At 40.8% G+C, this 20,626-nt stretch overlaps 1 protein-coding gene across 1 annotated transcript; it reads left to right on the forward strand.

Moving 5' to 3' along the window:
* Nucleotides 1-3,490: 3,490 nt before the first annotated feature.
* LOC307229555 (sterile alpha motif domain-containing protein 9-like) lies at nt 3,491-16,068 on the forward strand (the record flags this gene model as incomplete). Its single annotated transcript, XM_079999555.1, has 7 exons — nt 3,491-3,502; nt 3,667-3,755; nt 3,860-4,266; nt 6,513-6,565; nt 6,935-7,101; nt 9,853-9,907; nt 11,221-16,068. The coding sequence occupies 7 exons, from the start codon at nt 3,491-3,493 to the stop codon at nt 16,066-16,068; spliced, it is 5,631 nt and encodes a 1,876-aa protein (XP_079855681.1).
* Between the last annotated feature and the right edge of the window lie 4,558 nt (nt 16,069-20,626).

The following is a 20,626-nucleotide window of genomic DNA, read 5'->3' on the forward strand; positions in this document are numbered from 1 at the left end:
TCCCGGCTTGTTACATCTTGCCACTCTCTTCAATAAACTAGTGTGTTTGCTGTCTCTGCCTGTGTCTCGGTCGGAGGGCCCTGAAAATGCCACTCTGGTGGCGTGTAGCAGGAGGAAGTGCCACGCTTTCCTTCATGGTGAAATGGGAGATGACAGGTTCATACAGCAGATCCTTGGATTTAATTTCATTTCATTTCTTGGACTTCATAAGCAGGTTCTTTTCAATAGACACGGAGGCTAATGAAGAAAGTCAAGCCTGTCCTGTGGTGTTTCTGTTGTATGACTTGATGTGTTTGAGTGCAGAGAAGATGCACTCCACTGAGGCAATCAACACGGGGATGGTGACACTTCCGCACATTCATTTAAACAGTTGGCGCATGCTTTCATACTGTTCATTCTGCTGCCTGAAAAGGAGGAGGTTGACAGGGCTCTTTCCCTCGAAATCTGCCATGGAGTACATGACAGTCAGCTTGGTTTTCAGACAGGGCAGGTCAAAGATAGCTCCATGGCTCTCCAACAGGTGGGTGAAGGCTGAGACTAGGAATGTGGACTTGAAGGTGATGAATTGTTGTGGATCATGCAGGGAAAGGAACGCAAGTTCTTTTTGGTCTTTAAATCTATTACGTATCTGTTAGTGTGCAGTTTTTTGTATTTGAGAGACTTTGTATTTGTAGATTGAATTAAAGTGGTCCCTCTCCTGATTTATCTTGTCACAGAACCTGCTCACTCTAGCCAGGCAGAACTGTATCTCCAGTGCCTTGGACTGTAAAATTTCAAGGACATCAGCATAACTAAAAATGCCACTGAAAGTAAGCAGCAAAAGGTTGAATTCAAAGTTTCCCAAGTGAGCAATATATCCACCAGCACTGCAGACAACATTGTCGTTGATTTTGACGCTCAAATGTTCTTAAAAAGCTCCTTCAGTTCATTTATTTTCTCAATGACTGTGCACACCAATCTGGAAGTAAAATTCCACCTTGTTGGTGCTACTTGCGGGAGTCGCTTTTGACATATTTCATCTAGCACTGAGAGGTGGGAAGAATATCTTACATTCTCTCATCTTTGCTAAACCATGGGTGAGGACTAGGTTCAGGGTATGAGTGTACCAATGGATGAAAGAGTGAGAGGGACCTTCTCCTTTCACTTTAGCCTGGATGCCGTTCAGATCGAAGGCCATAATTGCTGCATTGTCATAACACTGAGCCACAACTTTATCCAAGCACTCATAATCTTCTACAAATTGGAGGATCAGAGCGCCCCTGACGCCATCAAACTTGATGAACCTTTTTTTGACACCGATGTCAATAATTTAGCAAAGCACAAGAGACAGCTGTGCTGCCTTGCTCACCTTTGTGGATTCATCCACCATACCAGAAACAAATTGAGCTTGATCAATATGTTGTAATGTCATTTTTAAACAATTAATAAGCAGAAATCACAAAGATGAATTTATATTTACACAATAACAAATAAAAAATTGGTGGTATTTCAGACATTAAACTTATCCCAACAATGTTGGGACGTGTCTGAGATGATTTCCCACATAGCCGGTGTAACCGGTAAAAAACTCCGCCCATGCCTGTATGCTGTGCCAACATGCACAGCAGTCGTGAATTGTCATTTTTAAAATAAAGGCAATGGCATTCTCACACACACACACGCACACGCACACACACACACACACACACACACACACACACACACACACCCAGCATCTCAAACCCAACCCTCAATAGAAATCGGGAAGGATCAGAATCACTTTTGGTATTGCCTCTGTGTGGATGCACACTGTCTGGTAAACCGTTCTGCTTTTTCGAACAAATTATACAAGGTTTACAAGTTCCCGAGGTGACTGAAGACCATTAAAGCACCTCTGAAGCATTCACAGTTGGATATCGAGAGGTAAGTGTTGAATAAGAATATGATACTTTTCACAGTAAGGCTGTTTAATAAAGCAAAGAAAGAATGTTACAACTTCTCTGAAAATTTTAAAATGCAGATGTTGAACGTGTAAAATTTAATTCACCTTTTCTTTAAAATGCTTTAGACCTCGAGAGCACTTGTAATTTTTGAAATTCTGCAATCCTCTACAGCCTGTGATTGCAGGGAAAAAAATAATCATGTGAAGCAAAGATTATTTTTCTGCGGACACGCCTGAGGACCTCAGGAATGGAGAGGAACAGGCTTTTAAATAAAGGGTACATTGTGTTCTATGACTGTCCTTTCTGTACAGGTCAAGTCCACTTTCTGGCATGCACAACATCGCTATACGTTTATCATATTTTGTTTAATCTGGCTCACAAAATAATTTGAAAATCATAAAGCTTAATTAATACACACAATTTTACTTGTTATTTTTGTATTTTTGTGTTGTCACATAGATGGCGCCGTGCTAGTGGCAGCCTGTTGCAGTAGCTCCGATCAACGATTGTATTTTCTTGTGTATATATTGCGCTTTCTTTTCTGGTAAACGACTCCACATTCCATGGGGCTCAACGGATTTCTGTTGATACTCCTGGCACTTTTAACTTTTGTTATGGGGGGTTGCTATGCCAACGGGTGTCGGGGTATTGTTTACCTGCGGGACGAGCTGATTGTGCTCTTCAAGCCTACACTGCTGCCTGGAGCGAGATCCCACATCCCTGACAAGTTAAAGAGAAGATGTTGGGGATGCAGGGCCGGTGTCAAACGGAGAGGAAGGAGGTGGAGATACAAACCATTTCTTCCCTCGATTGTCATGGGGAATGTGAGGTCCCTGGCGAATAAGATGGACAAGCTCCGAGCGCTGACGAGGACACAGCGGGAATGTTGGGAATGCAGTATTATGTGTTTCATCGAGATGTGGCTGCAGGAACATATTCCAAATGCTAATACAGTGGTACCTCGACTTACGACTGTAGTTCTTCTATAAGAACGGTCGTATGTTAAAACAGTCGTTTGTCAAAGCAATTTTTCCCTTATAAATTATGAAATCATGAAGGTTGAAAATAAACAAAATACACAGCACAAACACAGTAAATATGAAAAAAATATCCATAAGCCACAAACTACATGCACACACGATCAGGTCGCCCGCTGTGACTGACTGCTGACTGAGCGCCGATGCACCAACTGCAAATTTCCACGGTCGCATCTTGTCGGCAGTCGGTTGCAAGTCGATACAAATTTTCGTGACTTTTGCTACTCGTATCTTGGATTAGTCATAAGTAGATGCAGTCGTAAGTCGAGGTACCACTGTACCACCGTCCCCAGCTTTTAGACAGTACGGGCTGACAGAGATTGCAGACGGAGTGGAAAGAAGAAAGAAGGGGGGATTGCTGTGTTTGTGAACAACAGGTGGTACAATCCCGGATATATTACTGTGAAGGAGCGTTTCTGTTGCCCAGACATCGAACTGTTAATCGTGAGTTTTCGTCCATATTAACTGCTGAGGGTGTTAACATGCGGCATCATTATGGCTGTTTACATCCCACCATCAGCTGTTGCCGACATGGCCTCTCAGGTGAGTACCTCTCTGGACCCACTGCAGTTTGCCTACTGCCCCAAGATTGGAATTGAAGACGCCATCATCTACCTGCTTCAGCGAGCCCACTTCACCTGAACAAAGCAGGCAGCACTGTGATGATCATGTTTTTTGATTTCTCCAGTGCTTTCAACACGATCCAGCCTACACTGCTGCGAGAGAAGCTTCAAGAGATAAAAGTGGATACCTCCACAACCTCCTGGATTATTGACTACCTGACAGACAGACCTCAGTTTGTGCGGCTGAGGGAATGTGTGTCTGATCAGGTGGTTAGCAACACAGGAGCACCGCAGGGGACTGTACTCTCACCTTTCCCCTTCACCCTGTATACCTCAGACTTCCAATACAACTCGGAGTCCTGTCATCCGCAGAAATGTTTTCGGATGACTCTGCGGTTGTGAGGTGTATCACTGGTGGACAGAAGACTGAGTACAGGGAACTGGTGGACCGCTTTGTGGTATGGTGTGGAAACAACCACCTCGTCCTGAATGCGACCAAGACGAAGGAGATGGTTGTGGATTTCAGTAGGACCAAGACCAAGCCGAATACTATTTCCATCCTGGGAGAAGAGGTGGACATAGTGGAGGGTTACAGGTACCTGGGTGTTTACCTAGACAGCAGACTGGACTGGAAATGCAACACTGAGGCTGTCTACAGGAAGGGTCTGTACTTCTTGAGGAAGCTCAGGTCCTTTAATGTATGCAGCAAGATGTTGAAAAACTTCTACCAGTCTGTTGTGGCTGGTGCAATTTTGTTTGCAGTCGTCTGTTGGGGCAGCAGCATTCGAGCCAGAGACTCCAAGAAACTGAACAAACTGATAAAGAAGGCTGGCTCTGTGTTGGGGGCTGCTCGGGAGCCCCTAGAGCTGGTTGTGGAAAGAAGGATGTTGCACAAGCTGCTCAGCATACTGCACACCCAGCACACTGCACACCCCCTACACAACCTACTGGTCAGACAACAGAGTGTCAGAGGCTCCTTCAGCTCCGCTGCAATAAGGACCGCTACAGGAGGTCATTTCTGCCCATCACGATGGCCACCTACAACGACTCCCCTCTGTGCCAGGAGAAGTTAAATTCAATTTTATCAATAAATTGTCATTTATTTTTATATGGAACGGTATATATTTTGCTATGTATATGTACAGTATATACACATATGCATATGTGTATGTATCTGTATATATGTATATATGTATATATGTGTGTATGTGTATATATGTATGTGTGTATATATATATATATATATATACACTGTGTGCATATGCGTGTTTGTGTGTGTGTGTGTGTGTGTGTGTGTGTGTATATAAATATAGTAATTGATTCAAAAACGTGGGCTTTTGTACATTATGTGTGTTTTGTCATGTATGTCATTGCTGCTGCAACACTGGAATTTCCATTTGGGGGTTAATAATTTATTTATTATGATTTATTTTCAGACTATGAAACATAATAGAAACAACTTTTTTCATGATTACGTGTCAAATTTTTACAGACGTATTAATAGGCAATTCCATTAACTAAGAAAAAATGCGGTACAGTTTGTTTTTCCCTTGATGTTCCCTGCTGTTGTGTTTACAGACACACTGACACTTTATATGGATGTGATATTGTTACTGCCGCTACGCTCATGCTCCGGTAGGTGTCGCCGTATGACTGCAAGATTAGGTGAGAGAGGCGGTATGTAAGAGAGAGAGCAGAGCAAGTGAGGATAAGTGACGTGAGAATTGAGAGTGAGAATAAAATACTTAACAGTTCGTCATCTCCTGCGCTTCACTCACCAACATAACAAATTGGTGACGAGGATGAACGCTTCAGTACCGAGTCCACCTCCCTTCTTTCCTCATGTTGTTGAGCCGCCGATACTGTTTGACACATGGCGGAAATTCTTCGACAATTACATGCTAGTGATACATGCTAGAGGAGACGCATGGCCAGATACAAGGCAACTTGCGGTCCTACTACATTGCCTGGTCCCGGAGTGACAACGCCTATTCTATACTCTGCTAGTACAAGGTGCAACATTTGATGAAGCCATGGCTGTGCTTCAAAAGCACTTTGTCACAAAGTGAATGTGTTAGCATGCCGACATGCATTCAGACAATGCATTCAAAGGACTGATGAAACCGTGACACAGTACATTGCATCTTTGAGGGCCCTAGCTATGCCATGCGGTTTTGGGCCAATGGAAAGTAAGATGATAGGAGACCAACTAATTGCTACTGCCTCTCTCACTGCTGTCAGGGAAAAGTTAGTACTGGAAGAAGATCTCACACTGGACAAGGCCCAAACAATCGCACGCCAAGTGGAGGCAGCGGTCAAAAACGCCATGCTCTTTTCTTCTGTCAGCGCAGTCCCGACGCAACAGTACAGGCTGTCGGTGCTTCAAACACAAATTTGGAGGAATATTTAGGAACGGAGGAGACCGAGCACCGCCACCAGACAGTCGCAAACATGCAAATGGTAACCAGCAACCACGCAAATGCTTCAGAGGTGGATTCAACACACACTTGGCTAATCATAAAAACTGTCCAACTGCAACAATGAAATGCAACAACTGTGCAAAGAAGGGACATTTCACCAAGGAATGCAAATCAACAGTGAGGAACGTGAGAGAAGTGGTAATCCTAGAGCTGGCTGTGCTCTGTGTTGGTGATGTCAAGCTTCTGGCTTCAGCTCGTGATAAGATAAGCTGTGACGTCAACATTCAAGCGCACAAGTAAATTCTCACATCCTTCAGGTAATTGTAGATATTGCACCTTCTGTGTCTATGCTACCAAAGACAATTTACAGGCATCATTTTGCAGATTGCCCACTTGCAGAACCTAAAGTGGAACTAGTCACTTATGCAAACGATGACTTGCCTGTCATTGGCTGTCTACCAACAGCAGCTGCCCTAGGAGATCATGCCAACACAGTTCCCAGAACAGACATGCAGACACTTTGATGTAGATGAATGTGATAATGTTAGTGCCGCTACGATCACCCTCCAGGAGTTGTCGCCGCAAGACTTCAGGATGAGGTGAGAGAAGAAGAGTATAAGAGAGTGAGCAAAGAGAGCGAGGATATGTGATGTACACCATGATTGCGAGCAGTTGCGAAGAGTAGAATAAAATACTCAACAGTACGTTGTCTCCTGTGCTTCACTCACCAACATAACACCGGCTAGGAGAAGACAATCTGGTCAATGGCCCTCAGGTCATTTGGGTTTGAGACCCCTGATTTTAAGAGTAATTTCAGTTTCAATTAAAAAATTTTCTACCTCATTGTCATGTAGTCTTCTTTTACATTCAATTCTTATTGTAGTTACGATGCTTATGCATGCAAAAATCAGCCATTCGCAGGCTTTATTCAATTTCATTCAAATGAACAATTCGTACATGATCACATTTCTTCATTTTTCTTTTCTATTCAGTATGGCAGCTACACAGAACAGCTAGCCATTCCCTCCCTGGACAAGAAGGAAATGGAAACCGAGTGGGAAGAAAGAAGCAGTTCCCCAAGCCGTCTCTCTTTAAAGAGTGATTCTTCTTTGGAGGAACCCCTCAACTTCAAATGTTCGGAAGAAAACAGAAAGGAGCGGTAAGATTAAGAGTTTGTCTTCCAATCTGTTTAAATCAGACCATGAAGGTTGGACCACATTTTAAAGCACACTCTCAGACTCCACAGTGTACAGTATTGACTCAGACTTGACTTGATTTTGGTTTGGTGCAGACGCTGACATTATTTTGAACGTTTTACGTTAACTTATTTGAAATGAATATCAAAAATTAATTTAGATGAATTAAAGGGTAAGCTAACTTTTTTAACTTTGGTTTCTCAAATGAAAGGAAAATAATGTACACAGTATTCAGTCATGGTATTCAAATTGACTTGCATTGTTGTCCTGGTGTCCGGCTTGACTCAAGTTTGAGTTGAACCCACGACCAGAAAGTCTCACAAAAGGATTGCGTGGCTTTTGCGGCTGCTAAACCCGCACAAAAAACAGAAAAATGTCTAATTCCCAAAGCACCCTGAAAAGGTGAATGCATCGCTAACTACGCTGCCACTTGCGCATTTTTGAATTAGGTATTATTCATACATTTGGTGCAAAATTTGCCCCTTTCTATGCAAATGAGCCTCATTGCAAAAAACTTCTAATTCACAAACAACAGCACTAGTAGCCACATGCAGTTAGCATGAAAATATTACCATCTGCCGAGAGTGATGGTAATATTTGCCTATCTATCATCTTCATAGAGCTGGTGAAATTGAAGCGCATTTATCTGTAAATGATATTTTCACATTATTATTAGGGGTCCAGCCCGCCTATTGTTATTGCTCGGCATGGTTTTATTTGTCTTCTATGCATTTTTCAGGCTAAAAAGTATCTCAAACACGACAACGACAGAATACACAGACATGGTTGAGGTCTCATTACAACAGGGACATTTTAGATGTCTTAAGAAATTTGTGAAAAACTGTCGGAATTTAATTTGTTTGTGGAGCAGGCCTCTTTGTGATGAGGTGTCTTGGAATGTGTGGCATCCCAAGACAGTACCCATTGTATAAGATAATTATTAACAGACGGTGCCAGGGGTCTCAAGAGAGGGAGAGAGAGAGCCCATTGTCAGGGGTCCCGGTGAGAAGGGAGGTGAAAATGTGAACGGTGACCTATGTAGGGGAATCAGATGGTCAACGTTGTCTCTGGTTAAGCATAAAAGCACCTGCCCGAGTTTCATCTGACAGAGAATCCATCTGGCTCGCTTCTCTCCTGGACGTCCTAGGCAAGTCTGGTCTGATGCTGTTCTTTTGTAATAAATCTATTATTTTACTCAAGTCAGTGTCAGCGGTCACTTCTTCTTCATCAACACATCAAATTCATCAAAAAACTACAGTGACATCATCAACTGAAGGACCGAGGTCCAAGCTTTGTCTCTCGGAAATCATTCCTGTCCAGTGACTTGCGCCAGCCACTTGTACTGCATAGTGTTCACAGACAACCTAGGTAGACAGACAACCTGAGCAGGGCGCGAGACTAACGGCGTCCTGTCGTCCCGGGAAAGATAGAAAATGTATTTGGGAACAACAGAGAGACACCATCAGTTCGCCAGGACAAGAAATATATTTTTTCAACACCAAAAATTATGCCAAATATCCATTTACTTTTGGATAAATAGTAAATGTGTTAATCTTAAATATGTTTTAATCTTTTTCAAATTCCAATTTTTTAAACCATTAATCCTTATTGACAGATGACTTGGCTCATTGTGTACTATAAATACTTACCGCTTGCACTTGCCATAAAAGTTTAGTGGCCGCATGTATACTGTAGTCTCAGTGTTCAAAGCTGGTGCTGCGTTTTTTCAAAACCACGGAAACAATATTCATTAAAGAAAGTTGTATTTGTACCGCAGGAAGTTCTAAGAACCATTGGAGGAATGACGGTTTATTTGTGTCCACACTGCATCATCCAAGAACGATCGCAATTTTAAAAATGCCGTTCTTCAGGGATATTTCAACTGAACGTCACGCTCTGCTCGCTCCCTGTTACGCATTTGGGCTTTCCCTGTTCTTTATTTTCCAAAACAAAACAAAAATTAACATTTTTTTCATTTTACATTCATTACATTTTCTACGTTTTCCTATTTTATGAAACAAAAAACCGCTGTGTGAACGTACCGTGTCGTGTCCGCAGAGCCATTGGTATCCATTTTTCTCATTCTCTCTGCCATTGTCCTGCCTACTGTGTTCTTGGTGTAAAGCCACACTGTGCCACATGGATAATTGAAACCAGATGCAAAACAAGGGCAAATTGCACCCAGCAGCAAAATGTAATATATTTTGTGAATCGGACGCTAAGACGGCGCTGAAGCAATTGATGCGCAATTCATGATGCTATTACAAGCTATTCTCAGAGAATTCTCCCCTCAGATTTGACCTCACCGCCACCTCCAAAAAAATTGGGACACGACTTAGTCTGACTTTGGGTGTTCTTGACTTCAATACTGTGGTATTGTAGCCAAAATACAACTTCACATATAAAAAAAACATTCTACAGAGGCCGCATGAAAGAGTGCCAAAGATACTGTATATTATATCATATCGTAATCTCAAAAGTGAATGTAAATGTTGTCAACAAAAGGTAAAGGTAAAGTTTCATACAGTTACTTTACATATATGATTTCAACAGCTATGGGGTTGACTGTATATGGAAATATGTTTTCTTTTCATATGAAAAGATGTTTTTTTTTTCATATGCAGTCAACCCCATAGCTGTCTCTCTTTCTTGCAGTAAAAAACATACAACAAATATTCCATTCTAACTGGACTTTTGAATTACACTGTGTGCAGGAATGTGAGACCAGACGAAACTCAACTGTCTGTTGATGGGACACAAGCAACACCGGTATGTTATCTTGGGAGTTCCTCAAGAGTAAAAAGCGAGGGGACACGAACAGTGGAATTACTATGGAACAGTATTAGTGCCAGAGAAATACATAATCAACACCATTTAACATCAGTGTATGTGTCATTAGTGTTGGATATCGTCCACCAGTTCCTTTTAGGAATCCTGAGCAAGTGGTTTGATTATACGAGAACAAAGTAATTTGTATATATTGATTCCTTATTTTGATTCTCCGAAGGTGCCTACTACTATGGACTCCCTTATTCCTGTTTGTCAGACACTTGGCATGCCCACACACAGCTTTTTCAAATTGTGGCGATAGCATGAGGTGCATATTAATATTGCTTTGTCAGTCTGTCATGCAGAAGAAAAGCAAGACAGATTATCATCCAGGCGTATGTACAGTATATGTATGTGACAAATAATCTCTTGAACTTGAACTTGAGCTTGAATAAGTAAACCAATCAGAATCCTTGAGGGTGAAGCCTAACTGCAATATGCTTACTACTGCCCTGGCGAAATAGTGTAGAGGGAAAAACAAGGAAGATCTGAAGATGGGATACACGCATGGCAGAGCATCATCAGACTTAACTGTAAAGGATTTGCAGCCAAATATTAAATATGGCAACTATTTAAGTTAATCTTTATCTGTCCAATTACTTTTGAGTCCCAAAAATAGCGATAGTAAGCATTAAAATGCTATACTCTAATCTTAAATTGTTCACCCAACATTGATTTAAATACTCTCAAACTAAATTTTAGAATCTGAAGTTTAATCTCAGAGTAATTATAAAATGTGTAATCTATTGTATTGGAGTACAGAGAGAGAGACAATAATAACAATGTCTCACAATTACTTAAGTCAGCACTACATGCACCCAAGACAACCATCTGTATACTTGCATTGAAGATGTGTAAAATGGGTCCAGCTACAGATTTTAACGAGGTGAAATAAGACGTTGACAAAAATCAGTTGTTTCACCTTAAGTCATCTAAACAACTCAAAGATGCTATCCATCCAACATCCAAAGTTGCTGCAAGCAGTTCATACTATCGGTAAGGGGGTAAATGACGAGTCATTGGAAACGATAGAGTGATGTGTGCATAGGTAACCTTATTTGATATGATGTAAAACTGAAACTAAAACTAAAGCTTGTTTTTGTATCTTTGTATTGAATTTCTATCTGGCACGATACTGCTTAATACTGTACCCTATAAACCTTATAAATATAGTTAAGATTTGACTGTTAATATTTTTGCCACCCAAACACTTTAATGGATATTCCTCTAATGATTTACCCATGTGCTTGCAGAGAGGAAAAGAAGTTGATGAATATCCACAAATGATGGAGGACTGGACCAGTCATACTGTGAAAGAGTGGCTTATCATCCATCTAAAAATCCCACTGAGTATTGCGCAGAGCCTATATGACAAAGAGATGACAGGGGCTGCCTTGGCCTCCTTTGAAAAACAGGACCTATTCGATTTAGGTGTTCCGCCCGCGCTCGCACTCCAGATTGTACGCCAGGTGGAGAGGTTTAGGAGACCTTCAGAGATGTCCCAGAAGAGTGCAAGATTACCAGGCAGAGCAGCTGAGCTCAGAGGAAATGTGCACAATTACAATGTGTCAGCAGGCCTCGATGACTATACAGATGTGGAAACTGGGTCATCAGAGACTGGATTCCAAAGTCAAAGCCCTTCGCTGCTGTTACTGAAAGAACTAAGAAATAAAATTAATTCCATCCAAAATACAACAGACCACGGCCAACTAGAGAAAGAACCTCCCAGAATCTCAACCACAACTACTGAGGACACAGCAGCTGTACACCCAGCAAAGACAATACGTCTTACCCGGCCATTTGACTTAAAGGACCCATCTTTCTTGTACACTGAAAATGACATTCTCCCTCCTCCAGATGGTCCAAGCAATCTTCTTGATCCGGTGCATGAGTACCATATTTTGCCTAGCATAAAGAAGGTCAGTGAAATTGAAATTATATATAAATTCACAACTGCAGTATTTTCTTTCGCTGCGAGTTGCATGAATTCCCGCACAAATGGCACTATTCATTTTGGTGTGAAAAGCCAGCTGACGCAGGAATGTGGTCGGGTAATTGGACAAGAGATAACTTCTTTTGCTAAATATAGCGAGGCATTTGAATTGAATCTAAGGTGGCACTTTGAAGAGGAACATGTAAATGTTGCAAAAACATGCATCAGGCCTCCTAAATTCATTCAGATTCAGTGTCTTGATGGAACAACCTCTGACAAATGGGTCATTGAGGTTGATGTTGTTCCAACGCATTCTGTGACACAAGAAACGGTTTTCTATACATTTTTAAAAATTGCTACAGCAGGAGATGAGGAGCAATGCAAGACTGAATGTCTGTTTGTGCGTGAAGGCCCAACAGCTATTAACATCTTAGAAGATCCTAATCCTCGTGCAACCCAGCAGAAAATTAAAATCATAACAGACAAAATAATCTCCTGGGCATTAGCACGCAAATCAGCAGAAAACAAAGAGGGATATAGAAGCCAAGCCCCCCAAGGCCACCAGGGGAAAAGGCTGAGACAACTGATAACTCGTGGTAGTGATATGTTAGAAAACATTCAACTAATAGTCATTACCAACAAATGTCACCCTAGCCAACTGGAGTACCTAGGCTTTCTGAAAGATATGAAGCCATTTGCAGTACTCGATTTTGACCCGGAGTCTGATATAAATGGGACGTGCAGTTTTTACCGCAAGGACAACATCGCTAATATACACTATCCACATATGTACACCACCCAGGACAGTTTTACAGCTTTCATTGGAAAGCTGAACCTCTTTAGACAAACGAGCTGGGTCTTCTGCAATGGACGGGTTAATGAAGATACTGAGATGAATAAACCACTAAACCCTGTCGATTGGCTTAAAATACGCTCTGGAGGAATCAGCAACATGGTTTCATTCCTCTGCAATTCAAATCTGCTTTCCCGAGATGGATTATTGGTGGTCTTCATTCTTCACTCTGCAGTCACTGACATCTCAAGCCCTATTATAGAAACCTTTTGTGCAATATATCGCACAATGGAAGGCCACGATAATATGCTATGTATATGCAAAGACTCTGATGTCTTCAACAATTGGCGACAACTTATAGAGACTCGTTGCAAAGTGGATATCACTGGAAAATGCATCTATGAACTGAGCCTTAATGAAATCAACAGCACCATCAACAAGCTCAAAGAACCCCAAACACAGTCTTATAGGAGATACCTGCCCTCCTCAGGTTTCAGCCCAGTCTTACTGACAAAGAAAGATGAGGGTATGATGACTGCTTTAAACATCTTAAGTGAAAATGAATGTGAGAACACAGAAATTGAGGCAAATGAGTCTTTTCACGAGTTTAAGACCAAAATTGAGGAGGACTTTTACAGAGGCGGTCAAGTCACATGGTGGAACTTTTATCTTTCAGAGAGGCCAGGTTGCCTGCCGTTTATCAAGCGAGACAAATACAGCGAGCTTTACGGACTGATCACTCCAACAGAGGGCTACACATCCCCATGTGTCATGGTTAATCTCTTTCATCACCCTGGCTGTGGGGGGACTACTCTTGCAATGCATATTCTCTGGAATTTGAGGAATACATTCAGATGTGCTGTTGTGAAGAACAACATGGTGCCGAACAGCGAGGTTGCAGTTCAAGTCAGACACTTGCTGTCGTGTGGCAACCAAGAGCAGTCGGTCTACACACCTGTCTTGCTCTTGGTGGACAACTGGAACAACATGGAGGACCTAAAGCAGTGTATCCTGAGTGTGCTTAGTGAGAAAAATCGCCGTAACAATCCAACGGTCATAGTACTGAACTGTGAGAGGACTCAGTTCCCAACTGAAAGCTCCAGAAAAAGCCTTGTGGCAAATGTGTTCCTCAACAACAAGCTGTCCCTCAAAGAGAAAAGTCTTTTTGCCGAGAAGCTGGAACAGCTTAAGGACCACCATGACAAACCTGAAACCTTCTACGCCTTCATGATCATGACCATGAATTTCAGTGAGACATACATCAAAAATCTGGTGAACAACATTCTCACAGATTTGGATCCCAGGAGCCAACAAGGTAGATTAATCTGCTTCCTAACATTGCTGAATACTTTTGTAAATGGGTCCTACATGTCACTCTCTCTATGTGAAGAGCTAGTGGGCATAAGGTTTTCCCTTTGGAATTCAGAAAAACTTGAAGAAAAAATGAATCCTTATTCTACGTTGCTCATCATTTCCACTGTTGAGGAGCATGGCACCTATCGAGCAGTACGGTTCTTACACCAAATGATTGCCAAAAGCTGCCTCAAAGTGTTTAACGAGAGACACAAGCTTTCTTGTAGTGAGCTTACAACTGACATGTTGCACTGTGACATTCTCTACAAATCCTTAATGGGAAAGGACTTTCTAGAGCAAAACATTCAAAGTATGTTAATCAAACGTTACAAAAAGGAGAAGGGGGATGACAAAAACACATTGTTTTCTCCTTTGATTGAGCAAATATATGAAAAAGAGAGCCCAGACAAAGTGGAACAGATCTTACAGAGGGCATCATTAAGATTTAACAGAAGTGCAACATTGCCACAAGCACTGGCAAGACATTTCTACCTTAAAGACAAAAACTATGTATTGTCCCTCAAGTGGGCCAAGGATGCGCTTGAGAAGAAATCGAATTCCTACATTGCAGACACAATTGGACAAGTCTACAAGAGCCAGCTAAAAGATGAAACCAATTGCCTTGAGCACCTTACCCCAGAAGTGGTTGAAAAGTGCCTAAAATTAGCATCCAATGCCATAAAGGCATTCAGGAACTCACAGGAGTTAGCCGAGACGGACAAGTTGATAGATCCATATGAACCTCTTGACGGAAACATGCAAAGGTTATATAATATGTCAGGCTATGCAGGAGAGGCAGAGGTCACCCTAAACATTTTAAAGGTAATTCAAGCTGTTCCTCTTTTCACGATCAGTGATAGTTACAAAAAGGACACAATGCTACAGTTCCTCAAAGGTACCTGGAAAATTAAGAGTTGTCATGGCGATAGCAATGAAACAAACAACCACTTCATTCGAGTCCTGACAGACAATGAGACATTTCTGATCTCTCTGCAGCCAAGACTCAAGAAGATTTTTGGTGTTTTTGAGGAATACTTCACATACCTGAAGCCAAGGTCACTGAGGGAGAGGGACACAACAGATGATAGAAACAAAATAAAGTTGTCACAGTGCTTTAAACGGTACATCGAGATATTCTGCACTTCCAGTAAAGAGAAGGAATCTGAAAAAGCTTGTAACCCCAAACTAAGTCTTGCACAGCAAATAGCAGATCAGAGAGACTACCTGGAAATAAAACGTGCCGACTCATTTGCGGGACTCTTGCATTATTTAAATGAGAAGAATGGCCTTGAAATGGAGATAATTCTCCGCAAATGGGAATTTCTCATCAACAATTCCCCCCATAAAACCACATCAGACAGGATCAACTTCATCCTGGCCAATATTGTTCTGCACAGCATCAATCCAAATTCTAAACTGTTGAAAAAATATGGCCAACTGGTCTCACTTCTCAATGAGGCACTACAACAAGAAGGGACTAATTCAAATGTGACAGAGTTGTACTTCCTCTTCATGGTACTGATGTGGCCTACAAAACACAGAAAGTTTGAGCACCAAGCAGCCTTCCAGAACATCAGTAGCTACATCACATTGACCAAGAAATCCTTTCATCGTCGCTTCTCCCACATGATGCCAGCAAGAAGTGCCATTACACACTTCTTCCTTGGACACAATACTGGACTGAAAAGAATAGTTTCCAAGGGAAAGATTGATCAAGCCTGTGCTTCAAATCAAATATCCGCTTCGAGTGGTCAGAGCCAGCCATGCAAGCCATACCTTCTCTGGCAGACCGGTGCTGTGTGGAAAGACCCTGAGGTCCAAAGGATGTTGCTGCGAGTTAAGGGTAAGACGGAAAACCGTGAAATTTATGTAAATTGCGGTAGCGATCTTAGAATACAGGTGCGTCCCATTTACTTGGGTGGTATTCGCAGTGGAGGAAGTCAGGAGGAAGTATCGTTTTATCTTGGATTCAGCATGGAGGGACCTGTGGCCTATGATATTAAATATGAAAATGAGCAGTGAGTGCATAACCTCAATCCTGTCAGCACATGACATAAATCTTAGAATACTGCTTTTAAAAGGAATGTACAGGCATTTATATACTGTATACGGTACCTTCTTCTCTAGGTAGTTTTGTTTAAACTGAAGTGGCAGGTATATTTTGGGCATAGTTGCCTTGATTGACAGGTCTCTCATTCAGTCCAGCCAGCTAATGCTCACTGCCAGCTGAAACTAGTGGCTTCAAACCATCTTTTCAGAAACCTGTGTGTGACATAGCAATCTATAAAGACTTCTATACATTAATTTTGAGTTTAACTTTTTATTCTGAATTTAAATATTGAATACTGGTGCTTAAAATATACTTTAAAAAATTATAATAAACCTAAAATATTGAAATGTGTATTTTCTGTAAGTCATAGTCTACGCTTAAAGTATAAAAGTTTAATAAAGTACAAAAGCCAATGTTTAACATGCCAATACAAAGTATGGAAAAAAGTATGCAGATAATTATGAAAGTTTGCTTGCGGGAGCTAAGTAAGCCACTAATATGATCATCTCCATTTGTACAGAAAAGTGCATCAATAAGAGGCTCCATTTTCCTGTATTATTGTATGTGTATGGATTATGGATAATGATTTCAATATACAAGTGTAAGAATTATGTGATGTTCCTGTTGCTTCCTACAATCCTTTTTTTAAATTAACAGTGCCACAAAAGACCTATATGCATCAATTATTGTATCATTAACACAAGCACATGGCCTTTAGGTTTTTAACACTAAAGCCATGAAATTAATTTTTAAGACATATTGTAAAATTTAACAAATGAATGAATAGATACATAGCATAGTATAAAATATTGTTGTGTATTTTTGTCAGCCAATGTCTACACTTAAAATATAAAAGTTTAATTAAGTACAAAAGCCAATGTTTAACATTGTCAATAAAGAGTATGGAGATTAAATATGCAGATAATTATTCAAGTACGCTTGTGCGAACTATGTAAGCTCTGAGCTCAGCCATTTTCATAGAAATGTACATCATTAAGAGGCTCCCTTTTGATGTAATATACGTATGTATGGATTATAGATCATTTAAATATACAAGTGTAAGAATTATGTGATGTTACTTTTGCTCCCTTTACTTTATCATTTACAAAAGCACATGGACTTTTGGATTTTTACGCTAAAGCCTTGAAATGTATGTTTAAGACATTGTTTAATGGAATAAATAAATAAATAGATACATAGATGATTGCTGATGTTTCACTGATTATTGACAAAAAGCGTTTGTCTTCACTTACTGCTAGAGCACCAAATTGACCACCCATGAAATCTGGGCCTTGATAGGACAGTGGTGTGTGACCTCAGATTTTTTTTCTTTCAAGATAAATTGACTGACTCAGAATTGTGTGTGTATAATAGCTATGGATAGTCCGGCTCTTTTAGGTGATTGGGCTCTTTACAAGTCATGTGTAAGAAGATTTGTTACATTGTTCCAACTCTTTGTTCATTTAATTCAGTTGGTGTAACAAGTCAGAAGAATCGGTTGACCCTGAGTTGTAAATGGAATTCTCACGAGAATGACTTAATTTGGCCAAAATTATTTGTTTAAGTAGAATTGAAAGTATAAACCAGACACATTCAATATGAATTATATAATTGTTTCACATTAATCTAATCCTCAGTCATTATTTTCTATTCGTCGGTAGAGGATTCGCTACAGGGCTCGATTTGAATGCGTGACTCGTGACTCAAAAAATGTATATTTGATGTGACAAAGACAGCTTGATATTCAATATTCATCAGACATTCAAATTTCAACTCGCGATTGCTCAAAACAATACTAGAAATGTTGAGTGGACGACTGCCGATATTTTTTTTCAACCATGTCACACTTGATCCATTTTGACTAATGTCACTGTTTTAAATCTCTATCTAAAATAAACAAAAATACAATGCAGTTTGACCATGTGGTCCCCAGAGAAGATTTACAAGTTTCAGAATTGGGAGACCTTTTGTCTATTTGTGAAAACAGAATTTGGATTTCTGCGTCCTTACATGGCCGACCACATGAGAACAGGTCTCGATGAAAACGAACGACCCTTGAGAATTGTTATAGCCATGGGAAAAAATATATACATATTTCTGTCTGCTTTCACAAATAGACAGTAGGTTTCACAAATATGAAAGAGTGTCTTTTTTTTAACAAGGCTCTCATTCGAACACAGTTAGTATGTAGTCCATTGCTATCACGGTATTTGTGTGTGACGGTGTTAGACATGAAGGTTGTAAACCCTCAAACACAACTAGACGGAAATAGGCCATAAACGCTCTGAAATAACAGGTTAACTGGCTGTTCTCTGCATTCTGGGATCTGTTTAAAGCCACACTTTCAGCACTGCTTTCGGCAAATTCGATTTTGAGTTCAGGTTTTCACATTTCAACCAAAACCTTTTCCATTCACCTCCCAAGCAGGTTCCTATACGATAGCATGTCATTAACAACTTTGTGATTCAAATCAAGGGTTGGAATGGTCAAGGTACAGTATGGTCAATAAGAAACATTGCTAATTTAATAATCTTCTAACGATGCTATAAGTTCACTGGGCCAACAGACAATTTAAAAAAGTACATGGAAGGAATTCTCTATTTCATCAATAATACTTAGAGCATCAACAATTATTAGATTAATTTATGAGTTTTTTTCTATGATGTGCCCATGATTGTCTATTAGGAAAACTAGAGATGACACAATACCATTATTTCGAGACAGATACTAAAATCTTAAATGTCTACCGCAGGCAGGGCTGTTTGCAGGCTATGCGGTTGCAAAGGGCCCCCACGGCCACCAGGGGGCCCCCAAGCCCCTAAGCCTATTTTTTGTTGGACAAGCTCTTGCAAGTCACAGGCTCAGTTTTTAGGCTTCCAGTAAGCTTCCGGTATTAGAGGAAATGAGGCTTCCAGATGAATCCGTAGCTGTAAACCATCTTATGATACCTCGCCGAGAAGCGGGCATAACATAGCTCCAAAGACGGCGATCTTTTTTGACAAAAGGAAATGTGCATGACCATATTTGAACGGGCCTCTTGACCTTTCACATCAAGATATCTGAATGAAATTGGGTTCATTAGAATCGCAGGAGTCTCACCTTTACAGTTATGCCTGACATATCACAACTACATAGGGTATCTTAGCTTTAAAGTCCGAAAAAAAACAAACTGAAAATGTTAGCTTTGCTTTTTTTTATTTTCGCTATTTGTGCACATTGTGGTAACTAAACAGTCATTGAATTGTTGAAATGTGTGGCTACAAAGCTGGGATTCTGATCAATCCAAAGAGCCCAATTGCATTAATGTGTGATAAAATACACTCATCAGCCACAACATTAAAACCGCTGACAGGTGAAGTGAATCACATTGCTCATCTCGTTCCAACGGCACCTTTCAAGGGGTGGAATATATTAGGCAGCAAGTAGATAGTCAGTCCTTGAAGTTGATATCTGTTGGAGTCAGGAAAAATGTGAATTAATGTGCAGCCATTCGGCAGATTTACGATTAAATCATAAATCGGCGATCGACTCCATTATCGAAGATTGATTCCATTGATCGCGATTGACATTGATGACAGACTTTTGTTTGTTTGGTTGTTGTTTTTTCGCGAGGAAACATCCGGGAATTGAAACGGTGTTGGCGCAGTTTACCGTGTCCTGAAAATGGAGCGAGAGAGAGGAAGAGGGAGAGAGGGGACGGGGGCTCTCAGAGCTGTCCAGTAACCACTGGTGATCGGGTCTACTTTCCCTCTACAGTCCGAACAGAAACTTTCGGCAGGTGCTCAAAAAGAAGAAAAGTCACATGGACCCCCTGATCTGATTCTAAGCATTTTGCTGTTCTGGGCAAGCACAGCGGAGCCGCTGATCACTTAGAGGAGGCGCCCCGTTGGGGCGCCCGTGATCTGCACTGCGCTGTGGGCACGTCGCAGGTGGCCGAGGTTCATGAGGAATTCCTCATGAATATATCTTTCCCAGACAATCCGCTACTTCGATACCCATTAATTAAAATTAAAACAAAAAGCACGCCTGATAAGGACACCGTGCGGTCCATAGGATCCCCTCCTCGCCTGCACGTACCTGCCGCTCTATATGCAAATCTTGTGATAATAACATAGCAATGTTATCTCATAGAGAAAGAAGATATTTCCAAATTAACACTTAAAGTTTGGAATGGCCAAATTAAAAACCATTAGTAAGCGAACCCATAACTCCTAACCAAAAAAATGTCCCTCTTTGTTACCCTACTTGGCAAGTTTTATACTGTATATCAACAGCTACCTAATTCAATGTCTAGTCGAGATCAGTTTTAGAGTGAGAAAAAAAAAATGCTGTTTCGATTATACTTCAACAATTACCAGCCTTACCAAAAAAGAAACCAGTAAGGATTTGAACACACAAACATTACTGTATTTCACACTAAAACTGACAGTTTACGCATGCAATATTTTTATTTAATGTATTTATTTAATGTAATGTATAATCTATACTGATCGTTAGTTTATTATGTCCTTTAATTTAGAATTACCAATT

Source organism: Zeus faber (assembly GCF_960531495.2).
Source record: "Zeus faber genome assembly, chromosome: 4".
NCBI lineage: Eukaryota > Metazoa > Chordata > Actinopteri > Zeiformes > Zeidae > Zeus > Zeus faber.